The sequence below is a fragment of the Prionailurus bengalensis genome, chromosome D3 (genome assembly GCF_016509475.1).
Source record: "Prionailurus bengalensis isolate Pbe53 chromosome D3, Fcat_Pben_1.1_paternal_pri, whole genome shotgun sequence".
Taxonomy (NCBI): Eukaryota; Metazoa; Chordata; class Mammalia; order Carnivora; family Felidae; genus Prionailurus; species Prionailurus bengalensis.
Window position 1 is genome coordinate 18356816 of NC_057356.1, and position 27004 is coordinate 18383819.

Sequence of the window (27004 nt, forward strand, 5' to 3'; positions counted from 1 at the left end):
TTTCAACAGAAGCATTACGTAACTTTTATTTTACACGTCCACAAATGCTTGTACAACATACAGTGACTACTTCTAACGTTTATAGCATTTCTTCTCATAGCACAGAGAGAAAGGTTAGTGACACACAGGCGCACTACGGTGACGCTGGGTGGAGCCCTAAGGGAGGGCGGAGGAGCGGTGCTGACACTTGGGTCCCGAGCAGCTGCTGTGAGGTGCAAGCCAGCACGCATAAGCCGAGGGGGGGGGGGGGTACCTGCCCCTCAGCCAGGCTGCTTACCTGCTACCCTGGGGGTGGGGGAGGGGGACAGAAGAGGCTACTCCAGGATTGTCTTGGGCACAGGCCCCCAGTCCCCACCAACAAGGACCTCTGGACAAGGGTACCAAAGCTGTTCTACTTTAACTGTAAGCTCTTACACTGTAATAAAACACTTTACCAAATCTTAGGCCAGTGTTTTTACTTAGATGGTTCTTCAGTATAAATACTGACCTTGGTTTGCCCTTCGTGCTCACATAAAAATCAGTTCCTTGTAGAATACGTTTGCCGACAGAGCTTGGACCAGCCAACGCTTCCTGTCAGCTCCTGGCTCCGCAGCTAACGGCCTCCCTCACCATGGAATGTTTCGGGAACCTGTTCCGTTCCCGAGAAAGCAAAGACTCAAAATGGAAAAGTGTAAAGACTGCCAGAAACATTAGCTCAGACGGTGTAGAAGCCCAAACAAATCCGACTGTTCCACAGACGTACTCTTCACAGAAAGATTTAAAAACACAATTCATAGGATGGCTTTTCCATTCCTACAGAAAACATCAGAACCGACACTCGCTTTAACGTTCTAAAAAAGTTCAACCCAAATGCCAGGGTTGGTGTTTAAAACTTAAACGGTATATAAAATATTTACGAAACCGCGTTTAAGCCCCCTTTCCTGTGCACTTAATAAAATCCAAATGGCTTAGTAGGAAAGTCTCCCACACAACAGTTTAAAAAGCATCGACCCCGTACATGATTTTTAGGTTCAATCAAGATTGTTTTAGTTTTATTGGAGGCTTTGCTGCTGGATACAAAATAAAGGCCTATGTCTCAAGAAAGGCAGTATGTGCAAAGCCTAAGCTGTAAAAACCATTTCAAAATATAAACTCGTTTTTTTTTTTTTTTTTTTGGAATACATGATGTCAAAGGCTGCCCACGTTAACACCTTTGGTATAAAACAGTAACATTTCCCTTGAAAAACAGACAAATTCCATCCATTCCGTCACACACGTTCACATCTCCCTTAACTACTCTACCTAATCTAGTCGCAGCCACATCAGCCACAACGCACTTATGTCCCTTCGCGGGCGCAGAGGAGACTGGGAGGTAGGTCACCGAGAACGTCCGTCTTGCACAAGCAACCGTGCAGACAGCCGGGCTCCAGCGCGGGCCCCCTGCGCCCCACAAGCACACGTCCCCGTCCACAGTCGCACACGTCCCTTAAACATGAACACGCACACTTAACCGGACCACAAAGGATGTGCACAGCCTCAAACTCTTGTTCCCTGTGGCCACTCCATACTGTAAAAATCAGAGGCAAAGACAAAAAGGGATCTCCAGGTGATGGGTGCCCTGAGACTGTTGGTGGGGGTGGTCTTCCTGCCTGGCTGCCAGGCTCGGGGAGGGGAAAGAGTCCGGGCCACGTCCACTTTCTAAGCAAAAGGCAGGGCTTCTACCCGAGACAGCCCAGCTTAACAGAGAAGAAGGGTGGAGGAGGAGGAATGGATCCCAGGAAGCAGCGGTGTGAGCTCCACCTGTAACCAGGCCAGATGGCCTTCCCACAACGGGGTTGCTCAACAAGGAGGCCAGGCAGAAGGGGCAGGAATCAGGGAGAGGGCCAGGACCCCAGCACTCCCTGCCGGGGACGGCTCTGCCCTCGGCCAGGCATGCGGGGTCCCAATGAGCACGGACCACACGTCAGCCCAGGGGGCAACAGGCCTGCTCCTGACCCAGAATTACGCCAGGACAAGTTAGAGGCACGAAGCTCGTAGGTCCTATCTTCCACGCCACAAACTGCAATCATTTACCAATAAGCCATAGGCGCAAAAATCCTGCCGCCGCGGGTGCTCCCAGCAAAACCCCGGATGGCCGCCCAGTCTATAGCACACAGGAACCGGCAGCCAGTGTGCTGGGCTGGAGGACGACGACACAGGATGCTCACAAGAACGTCTGGTGGCCACCAACTAACTGGCAGGATCCCCCTCGGAGCCGTCCAACTGAACCCCGAGGGAATGCCGCCCCGAAGCTCAAATAGGTAGTCCACACCCACAAAAATAAATACTGCAGACAACATCTCTCACGTCCGCTTCACACCCATTCATACTTTTCTCCGAGAACCAAGAAAGCCTGGCTCCAAGGATTCCCCGTTTCCCACGGAAGGGGGAGACCTTGGACTCCACTTAAGAACAAGGGTGCATTTCCCCCCGGGGAAAGACAGTCACCTGGTCGAAAAATATCAAAATCATCATCTGGCTTATTACAAAAGTATCTCCAGACTCCGGGGGAAGTGGAAGGCGCCCGGAGCCTGCAGGAATCAGAGTGAAGAGCAGGGGAGGAGGGAGGAAGGAGGAGGGAGGCGGCTCGCTCGCTCGCTCACTGGTGGAGGTGCGCCCGGTCGTCGGGGCGCTTGATGTGGATCCGCCGCACGCGCTCGATCCGCTCCCGCTCCCGCTCCTCGTCCTCATCCAGGTGGTGGGAGCGTCCGGCCGCCCCGCCCGTGGCCTCCAGGAGCGCGTTGTCAGGTCCTCGGCCGTCCTGGGCCTCGTACAACAAAATATTGAGGGTCTCCTCATAAATCCGGGCCTCTGGGAACTCCACCTGCACCCCCACAAAACACAAGGCAGGTAGGTTAGCATCACACACACACCCCACCACCTCCGCTGCCTCCTGGGGTTGCCAGCAGGGCCGCTGGCCCCTTCAGGCCCCTAAGGATGCCGTTTAAGGCTGTCCTTACTATTTTCAAAGTAGTTTTGATTTTCAATAGGCAATACTTATACACGGTGCTCGACACACAGGACACAAAAGGGACGCGGGGCAGATAAAGGTACGTCTGCACACACACACACTCACACGCTTTAGAACACACAAAGGGTGACCCACCACACACACTTCACCTTTTGCTTTCCCCTAACACAGGCGATCCTTCCCCATCAGGGGGCTGTAAGACTGTAACGACGCAATTAACCGATTAGGTCGTTTCCAGCATGTTTCTACTAACAACAGACCCGTTCCCGTGGAGCTGTTCCACACCTCGGAGCAGCCTTTAGGGCAGCAGTACTCTTTGTGAGCAGGGACCAGCTGGAAAGGACATGACCCCTCCTGCGTGGCGAAGCTCTGTGACTGCCTGGTACCCTTCGGGGCTACGGCGCCGTGAACCAGAGTGGGGCTGCACAAGTGGGTCCCGGGCACTTGACTCACAGAGACTTGGCTTTCAAGGGCAGGATTCGGAGGTTCTGAGAGAAATGGGGAGAGTGCGTTCTACTCTATTTCCCACGGAGGCCACACAACCAGGAGAGAGAGCACGCAGTGGCTGAGGGCTGTGACACAGAAATAGTGGCGGCCGGATTGGGGGGAGGGACCAGTTTGGAGTAGCCTCTAACCAGTAGTGAGGTTATGCCTTCTCCCCCACCAGTACTGTCCAGAGGGAGGTCAATGCAGCCTGTGACCCTGAAACTGGCATCAGCTCAGAGAGCTCCAGAGGGGCCACCGGATACCCAGAGACTGAAGGAAAGTTCTCGGTTCTCCTTTTTTTCTCCATTCTCTTGCACCCCAACCCTCCCTGCCCAAATCCTGTGGCAGCAATGGCTGGAGACTGTGGGAGTCAAAACTCTGAAGGGGAACCTTCCTTTCTAATGAGAACTGTGGTCTCATCAGGATGGAGTGAACCTGGGCTACTATTTTCCTCTAGCTTCTTTATGCCGTTAGGCTGCAGGTAAGGATACAGTCACAGGCGGTGTGTGGGAGAGCAGGGAACTGAAGCCCCAGTCTCCGGTCAGAGGGCTGAAAAAGGGGAGCCCCAGGGAAACAGCACCAGAAGATTGTGAAAGAAGGGCGCTCAGGAAAGCAGCTGCTTGGGGTTGTGCAGGAACTCCTGGGCCTGAGCCTGGCTGCCGATCCGTCCCTCAACAGCACGCACAGAACGAAGCAATGGGCCAGACCGGTGCCACAGGCACAGACTGGCCCTCAGTGCAGCACGGATCTGAAGGCTTTGAAAACTGGATTGTCATTGGAACAGCAACCCACAGCTGGCTGGCACTTGTGACCTGAACCCAAGTGGGTCAACCGCCTACTAAAACAATAAAAAACAAAAAACAAAAAACAAAAAAACGTTCTCTTTAGGATTTAACAAGATCTAAAAGCCCTCTAACATTCGGGATATCCAGGATACAATTCGAAAGTCTGTGTCATCAATGAAGAACCAGAAAAATCTCAACTCCTGAGGGAACACAGAATCAACAGATGCCAAGTCCAGGAGGCCACAAGATGCTGGAATTACCTGATGAAGACGTGCAAGCAGCTATTATAAAAACATTTCCACAAGGAAGGGTGAACTCTGTTAAGGCGAATGCAAACACAGGAGGTCTCAGCAAAGAGACATAAGATAGAAGACCCAAACGAAAATTGTTACTGAAAAATACAACACCCAAGATACACACACACACACACACACACACACACACACACACACACTTACTGGAAGGGCTCAATAACAGAATGGGGAGGACAGAGAAGAGAGTCCGTGAAATTGAAGACAGAGCAATAGAAGTGTCAGTCTGAACAACAGAACAAAGGAGACCAATAAAGGGCACAGCTCTGTGCTTTATTAACACCAAGTCCCTAGTGAGTCGGAATCAAGAACCAAATGGACAACATACGTATTAACTATCTGCTTAAACTTTAATTTCAGCAAGCCAAACCCTTTCCGGCTTAACCACAAAAGACAGTTAAATGATTAAAGGAATTAGTAAAGCACTTGGCATGCTGTACCAAGAGGGATCGAAATTCTACAAAAACCCCCAAAAGGAACATCTGTACAGTTACTTGGAACAACAAAATATGAGTGTCAGCCCCAAAGCATAGTCCCGAAGGCGTGGACCAGAAGAAGGAACCTGCGCCTGTAGGGGCAGCCGTGCCCCCACATGACCCCTGCAAAGCCAGGCGTGTGCTTCTCCTGGAGAAAGGAAAGAGCCCTGGGGACACGACAGGAGAGCAAAGGAAGCTGTGGCTAGGGGCCCGGGCCCATCACCCTGAGCCCCACCTCTACCCTATTTCAAAAACACAAGCACAAGCTCACCCCAGAACCTGTTGGCTAATCTATAAATAGTTGGGATCAGATCATGAGGCCTCTGAATCCCTTGTTCCCTGTTAAACTCTAAAAACGTAAAGTCAGTATTTTAAAGCTTAATCAGATTAATATGATGATCGTCCTGTTATTATCCAAGGACAAAGGCAACCCGTGTATATAACAAAACCAAACTGACAAGGCGGGGAAGCCAATGACAGATGGAATTCACAGCCCTAAAAAAAAGTTCACAGGAGAAAAGAGGCATGTGTCTTGCTGATGTGGTAAAGAGAAGCGAGCAAATCTGGTCTCCCTGCCCTCTTTGAAAAAAAAAGGAACCTTAGGGGTTTTCCCTCCTTGGCTATCTTTAGTATGTATCTTTCAGGATGTATTCCAAATACCAATGACAAAATGGTTTAAAAGTTAAAAAAAAAATGTTTACAACTCTGGTTTCTACTGTGTGGTCTCACGTTCTCTCTGCCTTTTCTGCCCAGGCTAGCTCTAGAATCACACACAACTGTGCGTTCCCGGGGCCTTAGTGAGGACAGTACCCCAAGTGGGTAATGCACAGTCTTGTGCATGAAAACCTGCCTGGCAGACCCTGCAGGTCCCTGGTGATTGGGGTTCCCTTAGCAAGGATCCGAGGGAAGTGACAGAGTGTACTGGGGGATTTCTGTTTTGAAAAGAGGAAGAAAACCGAGTTGCAGAGCCCAAGAAGAGTAAGCATAAGACCTCCAGGGAGCGAAGTTCAACGAACAGAGCACCGCACCTCCAACAGCGCCTTGCGGCATTATTGGTTTGGAGAGGATGATACGGAAGGAGATCCACAGAGTCCAGATCAGTCAGGAAGTTGTGTGCTCAGAAGGAAGCCAACAAGCACGGGAGCTAAGGAATGCCACGCAGGCCCTGCGAGGGTGGAGGGCCACTCTAGGTCAGTGGGTCAGAGGGCAGACAGACGGCAGAAGTCATAGGTTGTGACTAGAAAGCCAAGGTCAAGAAGCTCTTGAAGGCAGCACTGTTCCTCTGATGACTGAGATGGGATGGGGCCACGCTGGTGGGAGATGGTGGTGCTGTGGAACAACACAGGCCCTGTCCCGTCACCGACAGGAGACGATGCAGGTGGCGAGGGGACAGCAGCATCTGAATCGACCTTTACAGCCAAGGGACTTAGGTGCAGTATGACTGTCCCTATTTGCTCACCGTCAGAAAGGAGAGGCCATTCTGTTTCTGCAAGACCTACAAGTGACTCTCCGGGGCCCAAAAGATAACGAATGTTTTCACAATGAGCAGTCGTGCATCAAGGAAAGCACTTTCAAATCTTTTCCCTCTTTAGGTTTATTTTGCTCAAGGGGAAAGGGAAGTGGTACGTATTCTGACCAGTCACCCAGAGCCGTTCCCCGAAGGGCTTACCTTGGTCTGTTTCTTCTCCGTGGCATAGACAATGGAAGTACAGCAAACCTCAGCGATCTTGCGGCCCTGCCCGTAAAAGGACCAGCAGCAGATTTCATCCCCGATGACGTCCTTTATGAACAGGACCCTTCCATTAAAGCGCAGAGAGAGCTTATCAAAGAGCTCAATGTTTTTCAACATATTGTCATCAGAATTGCTGCAAAAGAGCATTTGATTAGGTGACCGCAGACCGGTACTAACTGCAGTTGAGTTGTTTCCACATCCCTTTTCAACCTCCCAAGGAGCCCAGGAGAAGGGCACCGCAGGCCCTGCTGCTCCACCAAGGAAAGGGAGGGCCAGAGAAAACAGGTAACTGCCCGAGGCCAAGAATGCCAGAGCCAGGCCTCCAAAGAGACAGCTCTAGCCCCTAAGCCTGTGCTCTCAATCAGCCTGCCAGGGCAGCTGCTTAGCTGAGCTCTGCCGGAGATGAAACGTGAAAAACTTGGCGCCTGTGGGTGTACAGGCACCAGGTGGGGAATGTGGAGGGAGCCCCACGAGTGGCAGGACAGAGCTGTCCAAAGGAGACTCTTCATCTTGGGTCAATTTCTGGGTCTTGAGTAACCTCATTATACCCCCTACAACTGAGAACACATGGTCCCAAGAGCCAGAAGGCATTCTAGAAACCTGTATGTATTGCTGGTGGAAATGTGAAATGGTGCAGCTGCTTTGGAAAAACAGTTTGGCAGGTCCCCAAATGACTAGAGCTAGGGTTACCAAAGGGCCCAGCAATTCGGCTCCTAGGTACACCCAAGAGAGACGAAGACCTCTGAACACACAGAACACGTGTGTTACGAATGTGGTACGAATGCTCACGGCAGCATTCGCGATGGCCCCCCCCCAAAGCGGAAACGACCCTGAGCACCCATCAACTGACGAATGGATCAACAAGATGCAGGAGATATCCAGATGATGGGATATTATTCAGCCATAAAAAGGAAGGAGGTACTGACACACGCCACAAGGATGAACCTTGAAAACGTGCTAAGGGAGAGAAGCCAGTCACAAAAGGTAATGTGTTGTATGATCCCGTTTACATGAAGTGTCCAGAGTGAGCAAAGCCACACAAGCGGAGGCCAGCGGCTGCCAAGGGTCGGGGGTGGCGGGGAGTGAAGAGTGACTGACAATGAGCTTCTTTCTGAGGTGACGAAAATGTTCACCATGTGGGTACGTGGTGATAGCTAAACAAGTCTGTAAATACACTAAAAATCACTGAATTATATACTTCAAAAGGCCACGGTGTATGTGAATTCAGTCTCCTGTCGTCTGTTACCCTGGGCACCCTCCCAGTACAGACAGCCACCCTCACTGGAAGGTTAAAGAGGAGCTGGGCCTGGCCCGTGTGAGAAGCTTTCCTGGCGAGGGTGGGTGACCTTTACCGCTGACACCTTACCTGGTATACGAGTATTTGTTGTTACTTCTGTTGTAGAGCAGCTTCACGGCTGGCTGCAGGTTGTTTTAAAAAAGAAAGAAGAGAGTCACTTGGAGCGGAGGTACAGAGGACCGTGGGCTTCCCGCGGGGCTGGGCCCTGCCACCAGGCCCAGAAGGCAGCTGAGCACAGCTTGCAGGCTGGCGGGGGGCGGCGGGGGTGGGTGCGTGGGGAGGGAGACTGCAGGAGCCCATTCTAGGGGAACAGGTTCCCATTCTTCACCCCTTCTCAGGCCTTGCTCAGGGACTTCTATAGGTTTCAATTTCAAAACTTACTCATGATTTCGGTAGCCAAAGACACGCCACAAGGGTGCTTCGAACGTACCTTATTTGACGTTGCTATAAGTTTCTGCTCTTCCTTGGACGAAGTGATGACAGGAACTTTGCAGAAAGGCTCATAAGTATCTTTGTTCTGCTGGAACAAAACACGCTTTCAGCCTGGGAGGCCTGCCCAGCAGTGGATTATTTAAGCTGGCCTGCTGGGTAAAGACAGGTGCTGGCGAGGGAAGGTGGGGCCACCAGCGCCGGGAAGAGAGGAGGATTCTTACCACCAGTGAATCAGGGGGAAGGGGAGGGGGACGGCCAAGGGTCGAGTTCTCTAGGAAGTCTGCTCTTTGGTCAGGGCGCTCAGTAAACCCTAACAACGAGGACATGTTTCCGCCACCCAGGGAGCCACTTGAAAATAAACTCTAAACACAGTGGATGGAATATGATTGTGTAGAAACACCTAAAACCCCACGGCAACAACCGTGGAAGAACTTAAAAAGTATAAGCCTACGGAGAAGAATGGGAGAGGGGAGGTCAGCCGTCAAAAATCTGAGCCTGGGAAGCAAATGAGGAATAACCGAGGAGAAAGAATCCTAGAGGTTCTCAAAGAACACCCGTGAAGGCTGGTGGGCAAAGGGCCAGAGCAGAGGATTGCTAACCAGTCAGCGGAAACACCGGTGAGATGCCCCAAGTACATCCCCTTCCCCTGGCAGAAGAAAGGTCTATCTTTCTGGAGTGGTTTGTATGGGTGAGGACAGGGCTGAGTCACTCTTCTAAAAACAGGGGGATTGAGCGAGCGGTCGACACACTAAACGGTGAGCCCCAGCTCCCAGCTCCTTCCCCTACTCAGATGGCAGAAGGCCCCCAGTCAGGCTTCTAGCCACCAGGCAGGAGAGTGGAGGATTCCTCCACGGGGAGCTGATCCGTCCAGGAAAAGGCTTACAGACTCGAACACTGGGGATTCCCACAGAAAAAGCCTTTTCATCCGCCAACGAAGCCCACTGGACGAGGCTCACCCATGCACCGCACACACAGCTTTTCAGAACTCTACTCTTGAATTTTAACAGACCCAAGATCACCAGATTATATGCGGAAAGCCTCTCAACCGTGAGACTGAAACCAAAACAAAGAGAAAAAGGGAAGGAGCCCAACGATGAATGCAGCAGAAAGAAAACTACAAATGGTATTATCAGATGAAGGAGAGCACATACGGAATCCTATGAAATAAGATCAGCGTTCTAGAGAAGAAAGAGCACTCAGAGAACATGAAAAGGCTCTGGGAAATTAGAAATCTGATAGTAAAAATGAAAAGTTCAACAGAAGGGTTGAAAAGATAAAATTGAAGAAAACCTCTGAGAAAGTGGAACAGAAAGACAAAAGTGACAGAAGCTGGGAGGAGGTCAGTCCTAGAGGTTTAACTTCAGACTAACAGAAACCACAGAAAGGGAACCTGGAGGGCTTGTCTCTAAGACAAAGATGAAACCGATTCGCTGGTGTGTCTAAACACGCCAATAGGAGTGTTTAGACCTTTCTGACCATTTAGGGATCAATTAGAGATATGTACTTAGAAAACCAAGCAGACATGGGGCGCCTGGGTGGCGCAGTCGGTTAAGCGTCCGACTTCAGCCAGGTCACGATCTTGCGGTCCGTGAGTTCGAGCCCCGCGTCAGGCTCTGGGCTGATGGCTCGGAGCCTGGAGCCTGTTTCCGATTCTGTGTCTCTTCTCTCTCTGCCCCTCCCCCGTTCATACTCTGTCTCTCTCTGTCCCAAAAATAAATAAACGTTGAAAAAAAAAAATTTAAAAAAAAAAAAGAAAACCAAGCAGACAAAACAATGAGGCAGTCACTAACTCTGGCAAACCGAAAAGTTGCACAATAAAAATGTTCATTGTATACTCTGTGGCTCAACTGTTAACAATATTTAGACATCACAACGTAAACTCCGAATACTGATTTAACCAAAGCTGTGATAAACACTATATTGGAAAACTGGAGAAGGAATATGGGTACCTAAGTTTGGTAGTGGTTGGCGGTACTGCATGAGCAAAAATTTAATTTTTGTCTCGCAACAGATGACATTGAACACTGAGATGTCAATAGATAGCGTAAGAAAGTAAATAGAACTGTTGAAAGAATTAACAGAGGAGAAAGACACGATGTACACACATTACTTTAACAAACCTAAAAACGAGGGGTGCCTGGGTGGCTCAGTCAGTTAAGCATCCGACTCCTGACTTTGGCTCAGGTCATGACGTCACGGTTTGTGAGGTTGAGCCCCGAGTCAGGCTCTGCACTGACAGCTCGGAGCCCGCTTGGGATTCTCTCTCCCTCTCTCGGCCCCTTCCTCTCTCACGCACATACGCACGTGTGCTCTCTCGCAAAATAAACCGACGTTAAACCAGCATAAAAATGAAATAAAAATACGGAAGTAAAGGCTACAGCATTCAGTCAGATTTACGGTGAGTTCACAGACTCGCAGGTCGAGGGGGTACGTGGAAACAACAGATCGCCAAGGAGCCAGGCCCTATGGGAACGGCTCCAGCGGAGGGCCAGAAGACATGTGGCCCGAGGGAGGCACAAACAAGAGCCTCATGCATACAAATCCAATTCCTGTGGCATTATGAAGGAACTCTTCTGATCCTCGACCATGTTGGAATTTTGCCTGAAATAAATGGCCGCCGGCTATGTCTAGAAGCATTTTGGTTTTACAGGGATTTTGCTATCACCACAGTTGACCCCAATGATCCTAACCCAGGTGCAGCTGAGGAGTGAGGGGTGTCTGAGTCTGCAGAAATTATATGAGGCTCCCAACAGTGACTGGTGGGGTGAGAATAAGTCCCGAGATGGGTCCAAAAAACTGATCAAGTTTTACAGCCCAAAGCTCAGTACTGAAGGGTTTCAATGTACACATGAGATGACCCAGCACCATGGCGACTGAGCACAGTTAGGTGGCCTGAGCGTCACAGGGAAGCCTCTAAGGGGTCCCTGACCCAAGGAGAGAGGAGCTCCAGGGATACTTGTGAACCCACACGTCTCAGTGAGGGAGGAACTGCCCCCATTTTGTAGAGGAGGAAAATGAAAAAGGCAGGTGGGCCCAGCACCTCCCCACCCTTATGGGGAGAAAGGGGGATACCTACTTGTAAGGCTGCCTGGCATTCTTCCACCAGGCCCTGGACCAGGTAGTACTTGGCTTCTGCCAGCAGCTCCTCGATCTCCCGGCGGCTCTCGGGCAAGGGGACCGCCCCGTCACGAAGGTAGTTGAGTATCGTACCAAAGTGTTTCCCACACCGGTCGATGAGGATCCAGCCTGCGGCGGCACGAGGATGAAGGGAGGGCCTAGTTATACGGACACTCGTCTCTTGGAAGGTGCTGAGGAGAACTGGGTGTCTCTTGGCTCCCTCGGCCTCCCAGGGAAGAGCAGGACCACAGAGGGGGCTGTAGCCCCACCTGCCCAGCGGTCAGCGAAGGGCTGACCGAGCCCTGCCTGGGAAGCACTGCAATGGTCTCCAGGCCCTGCTGGCTGGAGACCACCCCAACCACGGACTCACCTGCTCTTGGGCTCTTCTGGATGCCAGGACCCCTGGGGCCTAAAAGTGGGTTTCTCAAGTACCCTCAAAAACCCCTTAGACAGTGCCTTGGACATCCCACGAGTGCACAACACCTGGATAAAATGGGTCCAAATGACCACACCCCAATGACTGGGGAAAAGCGTGAGGTAAAAATACCTACTCCCTCTTTCTACAATGCTTTCAGGTTGTCAAATAAGGAAGCAAAAGACAGCAACGTCTGACTCCCCAGAGGGATCCCCAACGCCCCCCCACACCACCACGGGACACTCCACCCTCGACTCCCCAAACAGGCCCTTACTGGCTAGTGACAGCGACTGCAGAGGAGACGGTGACCCCGACAGACCCTGTCCCATGCAGCCGAGTGTAACATGGGGAGACGGAACTCGCTTTCATTAACTGGCAAAACGTGCCGACTGCTGACCAGAACCGGGCACGGTGAGACGCCCTTGGGGGTTGGGGCCAGCCGGGCAAGCCTTTCCTTCGGCTTCTCGATGGCCTCTCGAGTCCGGGCACCGGCCTGCTATACCTCCACTAGGAACCCCCAGGCTTCCACAACTCATCTTCAGAAACACCAATACCCCGGAGCAGGGTGGGGTGAGGTGGAAACTGCAGGAGGAAACAAGACCGGAGCCGGGGAGTGGAGCGACTGAAAGGAGAGGCTGGGATGAAGCAAAGATGTGGTACGACTCGTACGGCTCGACAGAAGCCAGGGCATCTAGAAAGAAGCCAGTAGAGGAGCGCCCCCTCCCCCAGGCCAGCAGGGCAGCCCCAGCAAGGGGTGTCCCTAGGTCTTCTGTCCCACATTACAGGTGCGAGGACGCCAATGCACAGGGCAGTTGGGTTCAGGCGGGCACCAGCAGTTTTATGCCCCACTCCTCCGGGTCTGTCACTCAGTCTGGGAGAGGCGCACACACTTCCACTCCTCACGCCATGGCATCCCGGCCCAAGTCCCCCTCTGGCCCCCAGGCCCTGACCCCAGACAAAAGCCCAGAGCAGCAAAGACACCTCTTTCGTATCCAGAGTCACAAGTCTGTCCACCACCCCTTCCCTAACCTGGCCGTGCCAAGTGCGCTCTCGGGGTTTCAGGGTGCCACTTGGTGGTATTCGCCACAGTCGCTAGGCGAGTTTGGGAAGAAGGCCATTTCCATATTCCCGTCCTACAAACTCCTCAGTCCGACCCTTCGGTCAAAGGTCCAGTCTTGCCCTCCAGACGCTTGCACTTGACACTTCCACACAGCTGCCCTTCCCAGCTGCCCACACACAGCCCTTCCCAGGGTAGCAAACACAGTGCAAGCGTGTGGCCCGGAGTCAAACCCTGGCCTCGAGGAAGGAAGAGGCGTTCGCAGGCATGGTAAATCACAGCACCCTGACAGTGACCGCTGGACATCATCCCACCGCTTCCTCCTACATTTGAGACGATAAAGCACGGATGTGGTATCTGCCATGCAGCTCGGCCGCCTCCGGGGGCCTGGAGCAAGCAGCACGAGTGAGTGTAGGTGGGCCGGGCCGGAGGCTGACTGGAGAGCACGTGCCCTGCCCCTGGGGACAGAGCACGGGGAGGCTCTTCCTCACTCCGGCAGAGATGGCCAGGCAGGAACGTGGGCCCAGGGCTGCAGGAGCCTCTGATATTCCAAGAGAAGCCAGAATGCAGGTTTCTCCGGGAAACCTCCTGATTTGTAAATAATAGTGAAGCAAAAGGTCACTAATCCACGCTAGGGCAAATAAGACCTATCTGCAGGCCACCACCGGCTTACGACCTGCTACCCTGGATCAAGTGCTTTCCCTCCAGGGAGCAGAGAAGGTGTGGAAGGATCATTTTATCTTCCCAACAGATCTTTCAGAGGGAGGCTCAGTCCCCTGCATTGTCCATAGATGACAACAGAGACTCGGAGGGGTTGAGGGACATTCCCAAGTTGGGGATTTACTTGATCACAAAAAGCAAGTAAGAAATTCACAGGAAAGCTCCTTTTCACCAATTGAGAAGACGCGCAGGATCTCAGTCTTCAGGGAAACGGCAACCAGTTTAACTTGGCGATTCTGGGAAGAAAACGTCCACGTTCTGCCTTTGACGCATGGACAACTTAGCCTGCTCAGCAAGAGCAGGGGCCCCTGAAATCAATTATCCAAGTGACAGTCCGGAGTTTCCATAAACGAAGAGACAGACCGTGACATTGGGCGCCAGCTCAAGAATGCTGTCAGGAAATGCTTGTGGTGAAGGAATCATACTTTGGACAAATAAGGGCAAAGGAGCGAGGCGCGCTCGCCATGAGGTTTCAATTAGCATTTTGATTTTAAAATATTTTAGTTGCTTTCAAAGCCAGAATCCACCCCCTTTGAAACAGCTCAAATGCCTGGCGTGTAGAAAAGCCAATGGAAGTCAAGCAGCTCCTGGCTTGTGGGGCGTCTTTGCTGACGCCCCGGAGCACACAGGCTGTTGCGGAAGGCTGTACAAGTCAGGGCGGCCTGGGGTCGGGGGGCCCTTCGGCAAGGCTGAAGAGCAGAACAGGCAGGCGCAGACCGGAAGGCTCTGGAATGGTCTGGGAGATGCCGCACGACCCGACGGCTAACAGCAAGGGCCTGTGTCGGAAACCCAGTTCTGCCGCCTACCTGCTGGATGACACAGGTGTTTCACCGAACCTCTCTGTCCTCCAGGTCCTCTCCTAAAACTGGCACCCCACAGGGCTGGTGTAAAGGCACAATGAGAGAATGTACTGGAGACCCATAGCACAATGCTGGGTCTATTGGCGGCACTCAAATGAGGTCTCTGACAATGAGCCCTTTACGCGTCTCTTCATCACTGCTGGAGGACAGAGCAGTAGCAATGTCCGGAGGGGGTACAGTCCAGCCCGTGGGAGTCTGCGTGGCTTTCAGGGTGAGCCGGGGAAGGCTTCTCCCAGGGACAGGGGACTGGGCGACAAGGTCTGCCTCCTTGTGCTGGCCACCAGCACACCGAGTGCTTCTTGCTCCTTTCCCTGCCCCCCACCTCTGGGGCTTCACCGACCTCTTCTTAGCATCCTAAGGTATTTATACTATTTCGGGGGTTCCCAAACTTGCCTGTTCATAAATCACCTGAGGCACTCATTACATATTCAGATTCCAGGAAGCTGTCCCATTCCTGAACCAGAATCTCTGGGGCAGGGTTTCTCAGCCTCAGTACTAGCGACATTTTGGACCGGATAATCCTATGTTACAGAGGGACTGTCCTGTGCATCACTGGGTATTTAGCAGCATCGCTGGCCACTACCCACCAGATGCCAGCAGCTCCCACCCTCAAATTGTGACAATCAGAAAGGTCTCTGGACATTGCCAGATGTCACTTGGAGGTCAAAATCATCCCTGGTTGAGCACCAATGAGGTAGGTCAAAGACCTAAATGTAAAAAAACAATGTAAAAATGCTATCACAAGTCAGACTGGAGAAGATATTTACAACATAAAATCACAAAGAAATGAGATCCAGAATATAGACTTTCACAAAGCAGTAAGGAAAAAAAAGGCAAACAGAAAAATGTGTAAATAAGATGCAATCAGGCAGCTAAACGATGAAACACAAATGACCAATACACATAAGAAGATGCTCAACGGACTAGAAATTAGGAAATGTTAAATAAAATGACAGAGCACCAGTTCATAACCATCAGATCGGCAATAATTAGGAGGTCCGACGGTGCCGGGTGTTGGCAAAAATTCAGACCACGGTGGGGAGTGTAAATGGGCACAACAGCTAATACCTAATCAAGCCAAGGATGCTCTCCCGGATTCCCCTTCTGCGAATAAGCTCCAGGAGAGAGCTCCCAGGGGCGGGTAAGATCTTAAATGCTGTAGCCCTGGGTCTAGAGCCTTTTCATTTACCACAATAAGAATATGACTTTCTCTGTGTGCCATGATGTGGCAAAGGCTGGGAAGCGCTGCCCTGGAGAAGCTCACACATGCCAGAGAGTGTTTGAGAAGGGCAATATTCCTGACAGTGAACACTGGCAGCAGTCTGAACAGCTATGGCCAGAATACGGGTCCATAAACTACAGTATATTCCCCAAATGGAACACAACTACCAATATTTGAACTAGAGCTACGTATCGTTCATGGCTAGGTTTCACAAGCATGATGCTAAGAAGGCAAAGAGGCTACAAACGACGTAACACCACTTATATAATGTTGGAAAACACACCAACTCTGCCTTGTTTGGGGACAGAAACTGCAGAGCAAGAGGCATTCACTACACATTCACATCGGTGGCTTTCACCACCAGACGCACAGTAGATTCCCCTGCGGAGCCCCTCCAAGCCCTAACGCCCCAACCACACAGCTGCCCAAGTACATCTGGCTCTCTGGGTGGGTGGGGACCCAGGCAGCAGGATTTAGCTCTCAGGTGACTCACTAAGCGGCCAAGGTTGAAATTCACCTACTGACCCCAAAGTCAGGCCAGTGGTTACCTCTGGAAGGGAGAGAGGCAAACAAAAAGGTAGAGAGGCCACATCGGCCCAGGCAATGTTTTCTTTCGTGTCTAAGTGGGGGTGATGTGGAGAACAAAGGCAAAAGAAATGTAGAAAAACTTAAATCTCCTTACAACTTGCAGCCCATTGACACGTACTGGAGACAGGGTGACCTTCCCTCAGGAGCTCAGCTGCCTAGGGGCAAATGGCAACCTTAGGTTGACCTCAGCCCAACCTCCTGGATCCTGTGTAAGTCTTTGTTAACATGTAAAAACCCATTTGGGGGGCGCCTGGGTGGCTCAGTCAGTCAAGCATCTGACTCTTGGTTTCAGCTCAGGTCACGATCTCATGGGTTCGTGGGTTGGAGCCCCGCGTGGGGCTCTGTGCTGACAGTGCACAGGCTGCTTGGGATCCTCTCTCTCTGACCCTCCCCCACTTGTGTGCGAGGGCACACTCTCTCTCTCTCTCTCTCTTTCAAAATAAATAAATACACTTAAAAAAATCCATTTGGAAACTTCCTTTATCTCTGCCCCCCAAATATATGTTAATAATCAGTCTCCAAGCATATGGCCCACTGATGCACATACATCTGAAGGGTCTCATAACTAAGGTTTTGCTAGATAGTAGTCAATACCTTATTTTAACACCAGCTAGCCCCTCAAGGTCCTGGAAGCCTTCCTTCCAAATTCCTTAGAGACCTACCCTATTCCCAACCCACTCCCAACTTAGAAGTATATCATCGGTCACTCCTCACAATCCCAGCGCAGCTCCCCACGGGTCCTGTCCCTGTGCTTTAATAAAACTTCCTTTTTCGCGCCAAAGACGTCTCAATAATTCTTTCTTGACCGTTCGCTCCCAGACCCTAATACTTCTCATCAGGGGTATGAGGGAGTTTGTTTTATTAATCACAATTTACAAGCTCTCACCGTATTTCAGAACTCTAATTTAAGGCAGGAAGCATGGAGATCGCAGGGAAACCACGAGGTACTACGGTCTTCCCACTATTACACCTGACTTCCCCACTGGTTTTCAAGGAAACGTGTGCTGATAATAAGATTAATGACTCCGTTCTTTAATCTGGTTCACACACTCCCTCATTCCAAGAATATTAGCACGAGACCAGAAACCACGGGGGAATGCGGTGGGGGGGAAGCACAGTACCAAGCAACAGGGACCAAATAGGCAACTAACTACAGGCGAGTTCTAAGGCAGAACTCTTACTAAGGCAAGGTCCCAAATAAATCCATGTTGACAAGGAATCAGGTAAAAATCCCGGCACTGTAAGAACTGTGCTTTTCTGGGGAGGAGCGTGGGAGAGGCCTGCTCATTGCCAGAGTCTTGGCCGTCTTAGAAAAGCCACCCTTTGGGCGTAAGGTGCAGAACACTCATCCCCAAGGCCGAGGCAGGCCACTTCTCCCCAAGGCACCGCTAAGACCTGCTTCTCCACAGCCCCTTACAGGGCTCCTCCCCCCACCTGGACACCCCACCCAGGCGGGATGAAGCGAGAGTGAACAGATGAAGCGAGAGTGAACAGCGCCCATTTAGAGAGTCTTCCAACTGTCAGGCACTCCACCAAGAAATTTCTAATGTTAATGTCCTCTCTCACTCCCGTAACAATCCTGAAAAGCACTGCCATTCACAACTGAGGAAACAGGCTCAGAGAAAGTCACCCGCCCAACGTCCCATTGCCAGTAAATGACAAACGAGCCTAAATTAGCCCAGTGCCCGATACACACAGAAACGGCTCCATCAACGTTAGCTGTGACTGCTACCGGACTCAAACCTGGTCTGTCTCACTCCAACACCCAAATCCACTCACTCCAAGCCTCCCCGTTTAGGAACTGAGCGGTACAAAACTCCAACAGGCAGAAGCGGGAGAGAGTCCACCACCCATCCTGGGCCCCAGGTTCTCTCCAAGAGCAACCAGTTTCTCAAGCACCCTTCAGAGATTTCTAGCAGCTCAATACATTGCTGCTCTGTGCCTTTGGAGTCCCTGTTCCTCAGCCAGCAGGACACAAGGATGGATCCGCTGCTCTCAGCGAGCTGCACTTGATGTTTTGGCCCGTTTGTGGCAAACCTCACTGAAGCCCAGGGTGAAGCTGGGAGATGCAGGACATTTATCCCAGTTTGTAGACCCAATGGTGTATCTGAGGGCAACACTGAGGCCCCCGGTCAGGCTGTGCAGTGTACTCACCAGGGGCCAACGGACTCGCCTTGCCCGGCACAGCGCGGGCTGGAAGACCAGACGCAAAGCTGGCAGGTGACCTATAAAGGTTGCTGTGCTCAGGTGCCCTGGCCAGGGTAAGAGCCAGCATGCCATGAACTCAGTAGCCTTTTTTTTTTTTTTTTTTTTTTAAGTCCCATAGCTTTTAAAATGCAGTGCTATGAGCTTTTCGTGATAGGCAGGGGGCTGGAGAGCCAGTGGAGCTCTGTGAAAACGGCCAAGATCGGAGTATCAAAGACAACCCTGCTTCCCTGAACATGCTGGATTTTCCAGGAAGCACTGGGGACAGGACGTCCTCTAGCAGCTGTTTGGAAGCGGGACCCCCCTGGTGCTGTCCCTGCATCTCTCCCAGCTGGGCGATCGAAGAGCTGGAGGACCGGCTCTTCCATGGCGTGGCATTAGGCCAGCAAGGCGAGGGCTTTCAAAGGAGATGAGGCTCCAACTTCACTTCCAAAGCAACTCAGCCGCTTTTCCTGAGCCCCCCCCCCCCCCCCCAAGACTGGGTAGGGCGGAAGAAAAACTACAACAATCCTGGGTTCTCAGATAAGGTCTGTTTCCTTCAGCGGCTGGGGCGCTATTGTCTCAGTCTCCACAAATACTCCCAGGGCAGTGCTGGGTGCGGCACAGCAAAGGGGATCCTCCCACTCATAAAAAGCTCCAAGCTTTCTGGGTGAGACACAGAAGAAAGCTCTGAGGTTCCAACCTCATTCACCTGATGCCTGGCCAGAAACCCAAACTCACAGGAAACTCAGCGAAACAGAACCTCCAGCCCTGCAGCTGGGCCTTCTCCAGGACACAGGGGGAATCACCCTCCCTAGCGACCAGCTCAAGCTTCCTCCCTCCTAGGATCAGAGGATGCACTCTGGGCGCCAGGCTTAGAGTCCCCAATCCCACCTACTTGTAGCAAAACCGGCCCACCTTCCCAGGAACCAATGCCCCGGCAAGGCAGGGGCATGGGCACAGCAGCCAACCTCAGAAACAGGTAAGGGAGGGTCCAGCCACATCCTAAGCAATCTCAAGCCACAAAATGAGCTTCATGTGACCTGCCCCATGAACCCAGCCAAGGGAAGAATGTCCCCCCTTGCCAAGTGCCCTTGGATTGTTCCAGGTGGGTAGGAAACAGTTACGGTGAGGTCGCTTTAAAGAATTCTTTGCCTTGGGGAGCCTGGGTGGCTCAGTCGCATCCGACTTCGGCTCAGGTCATGATCTCACGGTTTGTGGGTTCGAGCCCCGCATCGGGCTCTATGCTGACAGCTCAGAGCCTGGAGCCTGCTTTGGATTCTGTGTCTCCCTCTCTCCCTCTGCCCCACCCCTGCCCATGCTCTGTCTCTCTCTCTCTCTAAAATAAACAAACATTAAAAAAAATTTAAGAAAAAAAAAGAATTCTTTCCCTTTTACCAACGTGACTTTCCATGAGAAAAAGGTAAAAAGAAGAAGAAACACGCACGGAATATATACCTATTGAATACTATGCACCAACAGCCCCATGAGGTGGGTATCACTAATGGGGAAACGAGAACAGGTTAAACCACCTCGTTAGGATCACAAGATCCTAAATCCAGTTCTGTCTTTGTCAGGCCTCCATCCCAGGAAGACAAGGGTCCACAGAACACATTCATGCCTCTCCCACACTGGAGTTTCACTCTGAAGTCACAGAATCATCACTTGAGAACTGGCAGGGGACCGACTAGGGCTGCTAGTCCAGCCACAGAGCTGTGGCCTGGAGGAGGGAAGTGACTTTCTCAAAGTCACACAGGCAATCAACAACAAAGTCAAGACTGTGAGTCCCCACCCAGGTGACCCCAGCCCACCTTCACATCTCGACTTACATGTCACTTCCTTGGGGAAACCCTCCTTCACCACACCCCCCGCCCCACCCGGACTACATCTGCTCTCCCGGTTACACGCTCCCAAGGCCCCCTGCACACTGAGAGAACACCGAGCACAACTGCCATTTAACTTTGGCCTTCTGAACTCGAATGACCCCTCAACCACAAGCACGTCCCCAGCGCCTGGGGGGCAGGCTTACCTTCGCTGTCAGTGAGTACTTCCATGCGCCCGCTGAACATGGCTTTCAGCATGGTGTCCTGCTTGGTCAGTGTCTGCATGGTGGTGTAATAGAGGGCTCCGCCCACGTTCAGCTTTACGTACTTGGAGCTGGGGCTCGTGCCCTTGAAGGAAGTGGTGCGGGTAGCAGCCGCTGGCACCGCTGAGCTCACCACACTTTCTCCTGACATCTCTTCCTGCCAGTGGAGAAGACAAACGGTCACCAGGGTCACAGCACCCGGCCCAGTTTACCTCTTTCAGCCTGTGGGCTGAACCTGGCCTCCAGGTGTGTTTTGCTTGGCCCAATTATAGACTGCATTTAAAACTTCAAGATTGCTCTGAAAGCTGACGACACAGGCAAGTTCACAGAAAAATCCAGATTCCCGGCTTCTCTTAAAATTAGAGGCCGAACAGGTCAGCAGGGCAACAACTGGTGGGAGGTGGGGTACTGGTTGCCCCAAACCCCACCCAGAGAGCTCATATACTGACCTCACCTGCTGAACCTGTGAGCAGGAGTTTACCACTAACTGTTGAGGTGGGCGGACTTCCTTTCCGCCTGTTCCTCATATAAGCGAACACCCGGGGCACATCCGACAGCAGCTTGAAGCACTGCCCCGGTCTCTCTCGGTCTCCTTATTGCCATGCGCCACTGGATGGCAGAAAGTGCTATCTTTCAGCTGAACTGCAAGTGAAATTAGCCTTTATGAATTCAGTGGGGTCCCAACTACCACTCCTGACACTTTCTGCTGGGGGGAGAGGGAGAAGTGTTTCTGGGGATGAAACAGGTATTTAAAAACCCTTGGAAATAAAGTTATTGCAAAATAGAGACTTCCTGTACCAGCACCTCCCAAAACAGCCAGATCCGATGACAGTCTCCTTAATGGCACTGCCAGTTCTTGTGTCCATCTCAAAGCAACGGCTGCGCTGATTTAAGCAGGCCTAGGAAGGAGACTGGGACCTGGCACCCGTGTACTCAAAGAAAACATCTCTTCGACAGGTAAAGGCCTATGGCAGGAGGTGTCCAAGAGTGGGCTGAATCTTCTTTGATCGATCTGGGGCACAGCAAAGGGGAGGCAGCCTGACGGCCAGAACCTGGACTGGCACTCCTATCTGGGCCGTGAGGCTCGCACTGAACGTGAACAATTCATAGCACGTCACCATCTGACGAGGCCACTCGGTGGCTGATGGATCAAGGCACAAACAAGACTACCCCATAATTATGCGTGAACGCAGACAAAAACAAGAACGTCGCCCCAAACACAAAAATGACCAAACCTCCCCATATCCTGACTGAGGCAACTCACCGCTGCTTCTTTACCAGTTAGAGCTTCAGCCCCACTCCATTCTTCCCACCTTCAAAACAGGAATTACTGAGACCCAGTCACAGAATTAACCCTCCCTCCTGACAGCATTCAATATCGAGCAAAGCCCTACTTCCCTGAATCCTCCCCCAAATCACCCAAGGCAAGCCCCAATCCTCTCTCCGAGATGCTCTGTGGTTCTCCCTCATGGCAATAAGGAGAGAAAGCCAACTTTGACTATAGGCATACTCCTGGGGGTTTTGACAGCACAAAACTTTAAAAAACTATACCCTGATCCTGAAAAAGGATTTCTTAAAATTCTTTATGCCTTTCTATCTTTTCTGGATCTCCCACAATTAACATGGATTACATGTATGATGGGTAAAATACAAATGTTATTTTTCAACAGAAGGGACTAATGAGGGGCAACCCACTGTCCATCAATCGGTAATAGCACAGGCAATGACCAACCCTCTCGACCCCCATCCCCCCAGAAGAATGGCCTGGAAATCACCCACTGGAGGACTCATGTCAGGGCCCTGCAGAATGACAGGAAGAACGGGCTTCTGGAGAGAAAAGTGTTTTCTCCAGAAGCATTCCTGCATCATCAGGTGAATATATCATAAGAAGGCACGTTTTCAGAACCTCAAGCTTAACTCACCTGGGGTCTCTGTGGGACCCCTCCCCTCCAGCTTTCCTTTGAAATCAGTCCCCAGAAACCTCACACTAATGGTTATCACCAACCATTCTTCCCAGAAAAACTCTTGTCCATGGGATGATAGAAGTAGCTGATGAGAATAAAGAGTTTCTAAAAACTTTAAAGACCTAGGGCGGCGAGTGGGGGGAATGAAGGCTTATAGTTGTGGGGTTTGGGGGTAAGGCTGGGGGGCAGTTAGGGAAAATTGCCCAAAATTGAAATACTTTTTAAAGTTCCTTTTTAGATGTAATTTACACAAAAATAAGTGTTTTGGGAAATGATCTGGCATTCTGTAAGGCATCTACTGTGAAACACAAAAAAAGTCTAAGTATACTGCAGACTGCAGTGTACTTTTACTTTCCGATACCTTTTCAAAGATAATTTTCACACCATAAAGCGTATTTGAAGTGCACAGTTTGATGCGTTTGGGCCAGTATATGCGTCTGTATAGCCACTACTCGGATCCAGACAGACAGCATTTTCATGGTTCCAGAAAGCCCCTCTATGCCTTTTCCCACTCCTCCCTCCCAGAAGATACCAGTTTTCATCTCTACCACCACATACAACCATTTAAAATCTCAACAATGCTGGAAGACAACTATCGTTATTTCCACCTTGTAGATTTGGATACCACATCCCAGAGAAGTTCAGTCACTTCCCAAAATGCGTTGGTACTGGCGGTGGGTCAGTGACAGAGCAAGTAAAGGACATGGGCAAGTCCTGTCTGGCCTTGAGCCCATGATTTTATCAACATTCATGCTTGAAATATATACAGCTACAACATGTAAATTGAGGAGCCCCCCCCCCCTTCTTTACGAATTAAAAAAGAAAGCTTTGAAAATAGATGGGAGGCCATGTGTGGCTAAGGGCTTGGGTTTGGACATCACGCCTGAATTTGAGCACCCAGCCCTGCCACTGATCAGTTGTGGGCGAGTCACTGGAGCCTAGTTCCATCTATGAAACAGGGACAACGGCAGTGTCTCCCTCCAGGATTGCTGTGAGGGATGCCAGAGAGCACTCAGCACCGTCTCTGGCTCAGAGCAAACACTCAAACATCAAAGACTCACACTATGATTATTTCAAAATGCTCTCAAAGTCTCAAATGATCTTCTCTGAAGACAATGCCCATTTCTAAGGACACCCACCTGAATCACTAAGAGATAAAGGCAGAAACCATCCTGATCTAGCCTTGAGACTCCAGAATAGACGGGAAAAAAAGCTCCAAACCTTCCTGGAGCCCACCCTTCCAAAGGTCAGTCACCTCAGTACTAGGAAAGGCCCTTGGCTAAATGGTTCTGTGTTCTCGTCTCTGAGCCCACACTGCACCGAGCTAAGGACACAAAGCAGCAGACAAAAAGCCTCTCACAGCAAACCTCTCTACCGAAGACTCCCCAGCCATTGCTCCTGGGATCCTGCTTTTTCCCTTGTTTCAAAGATTTGATTCCATCATTAATGAGGTTGGGGAGGGTGGGGCAGGAGACAGCAAAACTGGTTGTGAGAAACAAAGATGGAATTCATACTTGAGGTACTGGTTACCAATTGTATTCCATCAGAAAAGTTGAACCCAATTAGGGAAGTCAAGGCTTCTCTCTTTCCCACCTCCTCTAAGTCTCCTGTAGCAGATTCTGAACAGTGGCTCTCCACTCAAAAAAAAAAACAAAAAACAAAAAACAAAAAACAAACAAAAAAAACCAACCCAGCAGGGTCCTATCCCTGTAAATTCTGATGTAACTGATCTGGGGCGTGGCCTGGGCAACAGAATTTTTTTTTTTTAACTCCCCTAATGTGCAGCTAAGACTACAACCCACTGCTTGAAATAGTTCTGTATGCCTTAACTAGTCTGTATTAACCTCATCACCTTGGAGAAGCTCCCCAACCTCCTGTTCTATTGGCCCAGTGAATTCTGACCACATGTAAAAATAAACCAAAGCATCATAAGCAAAAGCCGGCCCCAATCTCACAGCTTCGGAGCCAAAGACAGGAAGTAACTGTATATGTGCTTAGAAAATAAAAATCAGCCCAAGGGGGAAAAGTGTTGGCTTGAAAAGAGGCCCCCCAGACAAGTACAATAGGAAAAAAGGCACCAACTCCCTGACCCTTGGATGTTTTCTCCGCAGTTCTCTGTGGAACTGTGTCCCCTGTGTGTGTATGCTGGGGGAAACGGGCACGTGGAAAGTTTGATCAAAAGTCTGAGGAACCTAGGCTACAGGCTCTGTTCCACCACTTCCGGTGTGAGGTTGAGACAAGCCTTTTGACTCTCAGTTTCCTAAGTTGTAAAATGAAGTGAAGGGCATAACCTTCATAATAACCTTCAGGTAATGTTAAAGTACTTGGCACCTGGTCCTTGGCATTGTTTCCCTTCTGTCCCTTCAAGCTTCCTTAAGAGGTCCCAGCCCCTGGCTGTACTACAGTCACCTGGGTGCACCGTGCCTGGGCTTCACCCCAGGCCAATTAATCAGAGTAGAGGAAGGGCAGCTCAGCAGTATTTAAGAAGCTCTTCAGATAATTCTAACGTGCGGCCCGAGCTAAGAGCCACAGGGCTAAGGGGTTCCTTTAACCAGCTTGATCTCAAGTCACTGTCTTGAGGCTAATTATAAAATTTCCCCCAAACTAAAGGCATTGCTACAACTCAAGAAAGTCTGCTGTTCCATTTCCACCAAACTAAATTAAGGCGGCCCGATAACTGTAGCATTATTTTGCATCCAAAACTTGCTTATAGGGCAGCTACTGCTATTTCCAAGCGTTGTGCCGAATTACATTCTCCTCCTTTGTGTGTCACGCAAACTATTGGCCGATTTCTCTCAAGGATCTAGTGAGGAAGAGATGATCACCAACCCCAGTTCTGGGGGGGAGAAGATTAATAATCAGAACTATACGTGTCCTCTGACTCAGGCCCCTTTCGTTACATAGTCCAAATCAAGAAATCACTAATCTCCGGTAGGGCTTGTTAAAACAGATTGGTGGGCCCAACCCCCCACACTGATTCAGTAGTCAGTGGTAGGGCTTGAAATTTTGGCCATTCCTAGCAAGTTCCCAGGTGATGCTGCTGCTGCTGCTGGTCTAGAGACCAGTTTGAGAACCACTGGTTTAATTAATGCCTTTCCCCCTTCAGGTAGTCCTTATTTTGCATAAAATGGAGTAAAGTTAGATACAGAATGGCTAAGTCTTCTTCAGCAGGGTCCTTGAAACTTATCTTCTCTAAAGACTGCATTTTCCAGTTAAAGACCAAGCAAAGAAGTAAAAGCTAGCTGGACTTTAGTCATTCCCAGCCAAGGCCAAAGAGCTAGTTGAGGAAGAGACCCTTGAAAGATCACATGCAAACAGAAACTTTCGCACAGCTGGGTGACTGACATCCATTCCCGGCTCCTTAGGTGTGGCCACTTCGGGTCCCAACGGAAGTGACTAGATAGGTACCAAGGCGCCAGTTAAAGGCGCTGGACTCCGTGGCGAAGGCACCCTGACCTCAGGCCCCTGGCGTTCCTTCAGGCGCTGGATGCACATCTGCCCTCCCCTCCAGCTCCCTCGACTTCTTTCACCCGCTTCACTAACCCTTGTGTTCAGAAGCACCTGGAAGCCCCTTCGCCCCTTCCCCGACACCCAGGTGCTCCAGCCACAATTTCCAAAAACCCCAAACGCTCCGCCCCCAAGGAAGCCCACGTCGCTCTCTCATAACCTAACCATTCTCTTTCGCAACACCCTCCCGTCCTCGTTTTCCACTCCAACGTCCATCTTCGACGACCCCTCTTTGTTCTCTTCACGATAACCAATCCCACTTCCAATGAGCACTCAGGACTCAGACAACTGAACTCACCCACACACATATCTACTCTCCCAAGTCCAAATGCTCGTTCCCGATCCCCAACAGCCAGGGACCCTCCCACCCCCCAACACACACATACAATTATCCACCAGAGCCCTTCCCCCACCCCCGGCCTCGCCCCCCTCCAACCCCCCAACCGCCTCTCCCCTTTCGCGACTGCCCACAACGCAACCGCCCCCCTCGGCCCCTTCCCCCTCTACTCAGCCTCGGCCGAGCTCTCTCGGCCGCCCAGAGCCCGCAGGTAGTGGGCACCGCCCTCCCTACCATGAAAAGTCGGAGGACGCCGGAGTCTCCAAACCCGGACTGAAAGAGGCAGGAAACACCCAGCTCGCGCAAGCCGGGGGCAGAGGCGGGGCGGGGGCGGGAACTTCCGCTGCCGCAGCCCGCTTCCGCCCCGCAGAGGGCAACTTCTCAAAGGGTCCGTCGTAAGCCTAGACGTTGTTCGCGTTCCTTCCAACCTCCCCCTCTG

At 51.2% G+C, this 27004-nt stretch overlaps 1 protein-coding gene across 2 annotated transcripts; it reads right to left on the reverse strand.

Annotated features, from left to right (window-relative positions):
• KCTD10 (potassium channel tetramerization domain containing 10) lies at positions 1 to 26907 on the reverse strand. Of its 2 annotated transcripts, none has more exons than XM_043557851.1 (7): positions 26800 to 26907; positions 20701 to 20914; positions 11585 to 11754; positions 8507 to 8593; positions 8146 to 8198; positions 6717 to 6912; positions 1 to 2842 (listed from the first exon to the last, which is right to left on the reverse strand). In XM_043557851.1, the coding sequence occupies exons 1-7, from the start codon at positions 26800 to 26802 to the stop codon at positions 2618 to 2620; spliced, it is 948 nt and encodes a 315-aa protein (XP_043413786.1). In that variant the 5' UTR covers positions 26803 to 26907; the 3' UTR covers positions 1 to 2617. The 2 variants fall into 2 exon arrangements, with proteins under 2 accessions (XP_043413786.1, XP_043413785.1); XM_043557850.1 differs by having other exon boundaries at positions 8507 to 8596.
• Positions 26908 to 27004: the final 97 nt, after the last annotated feature.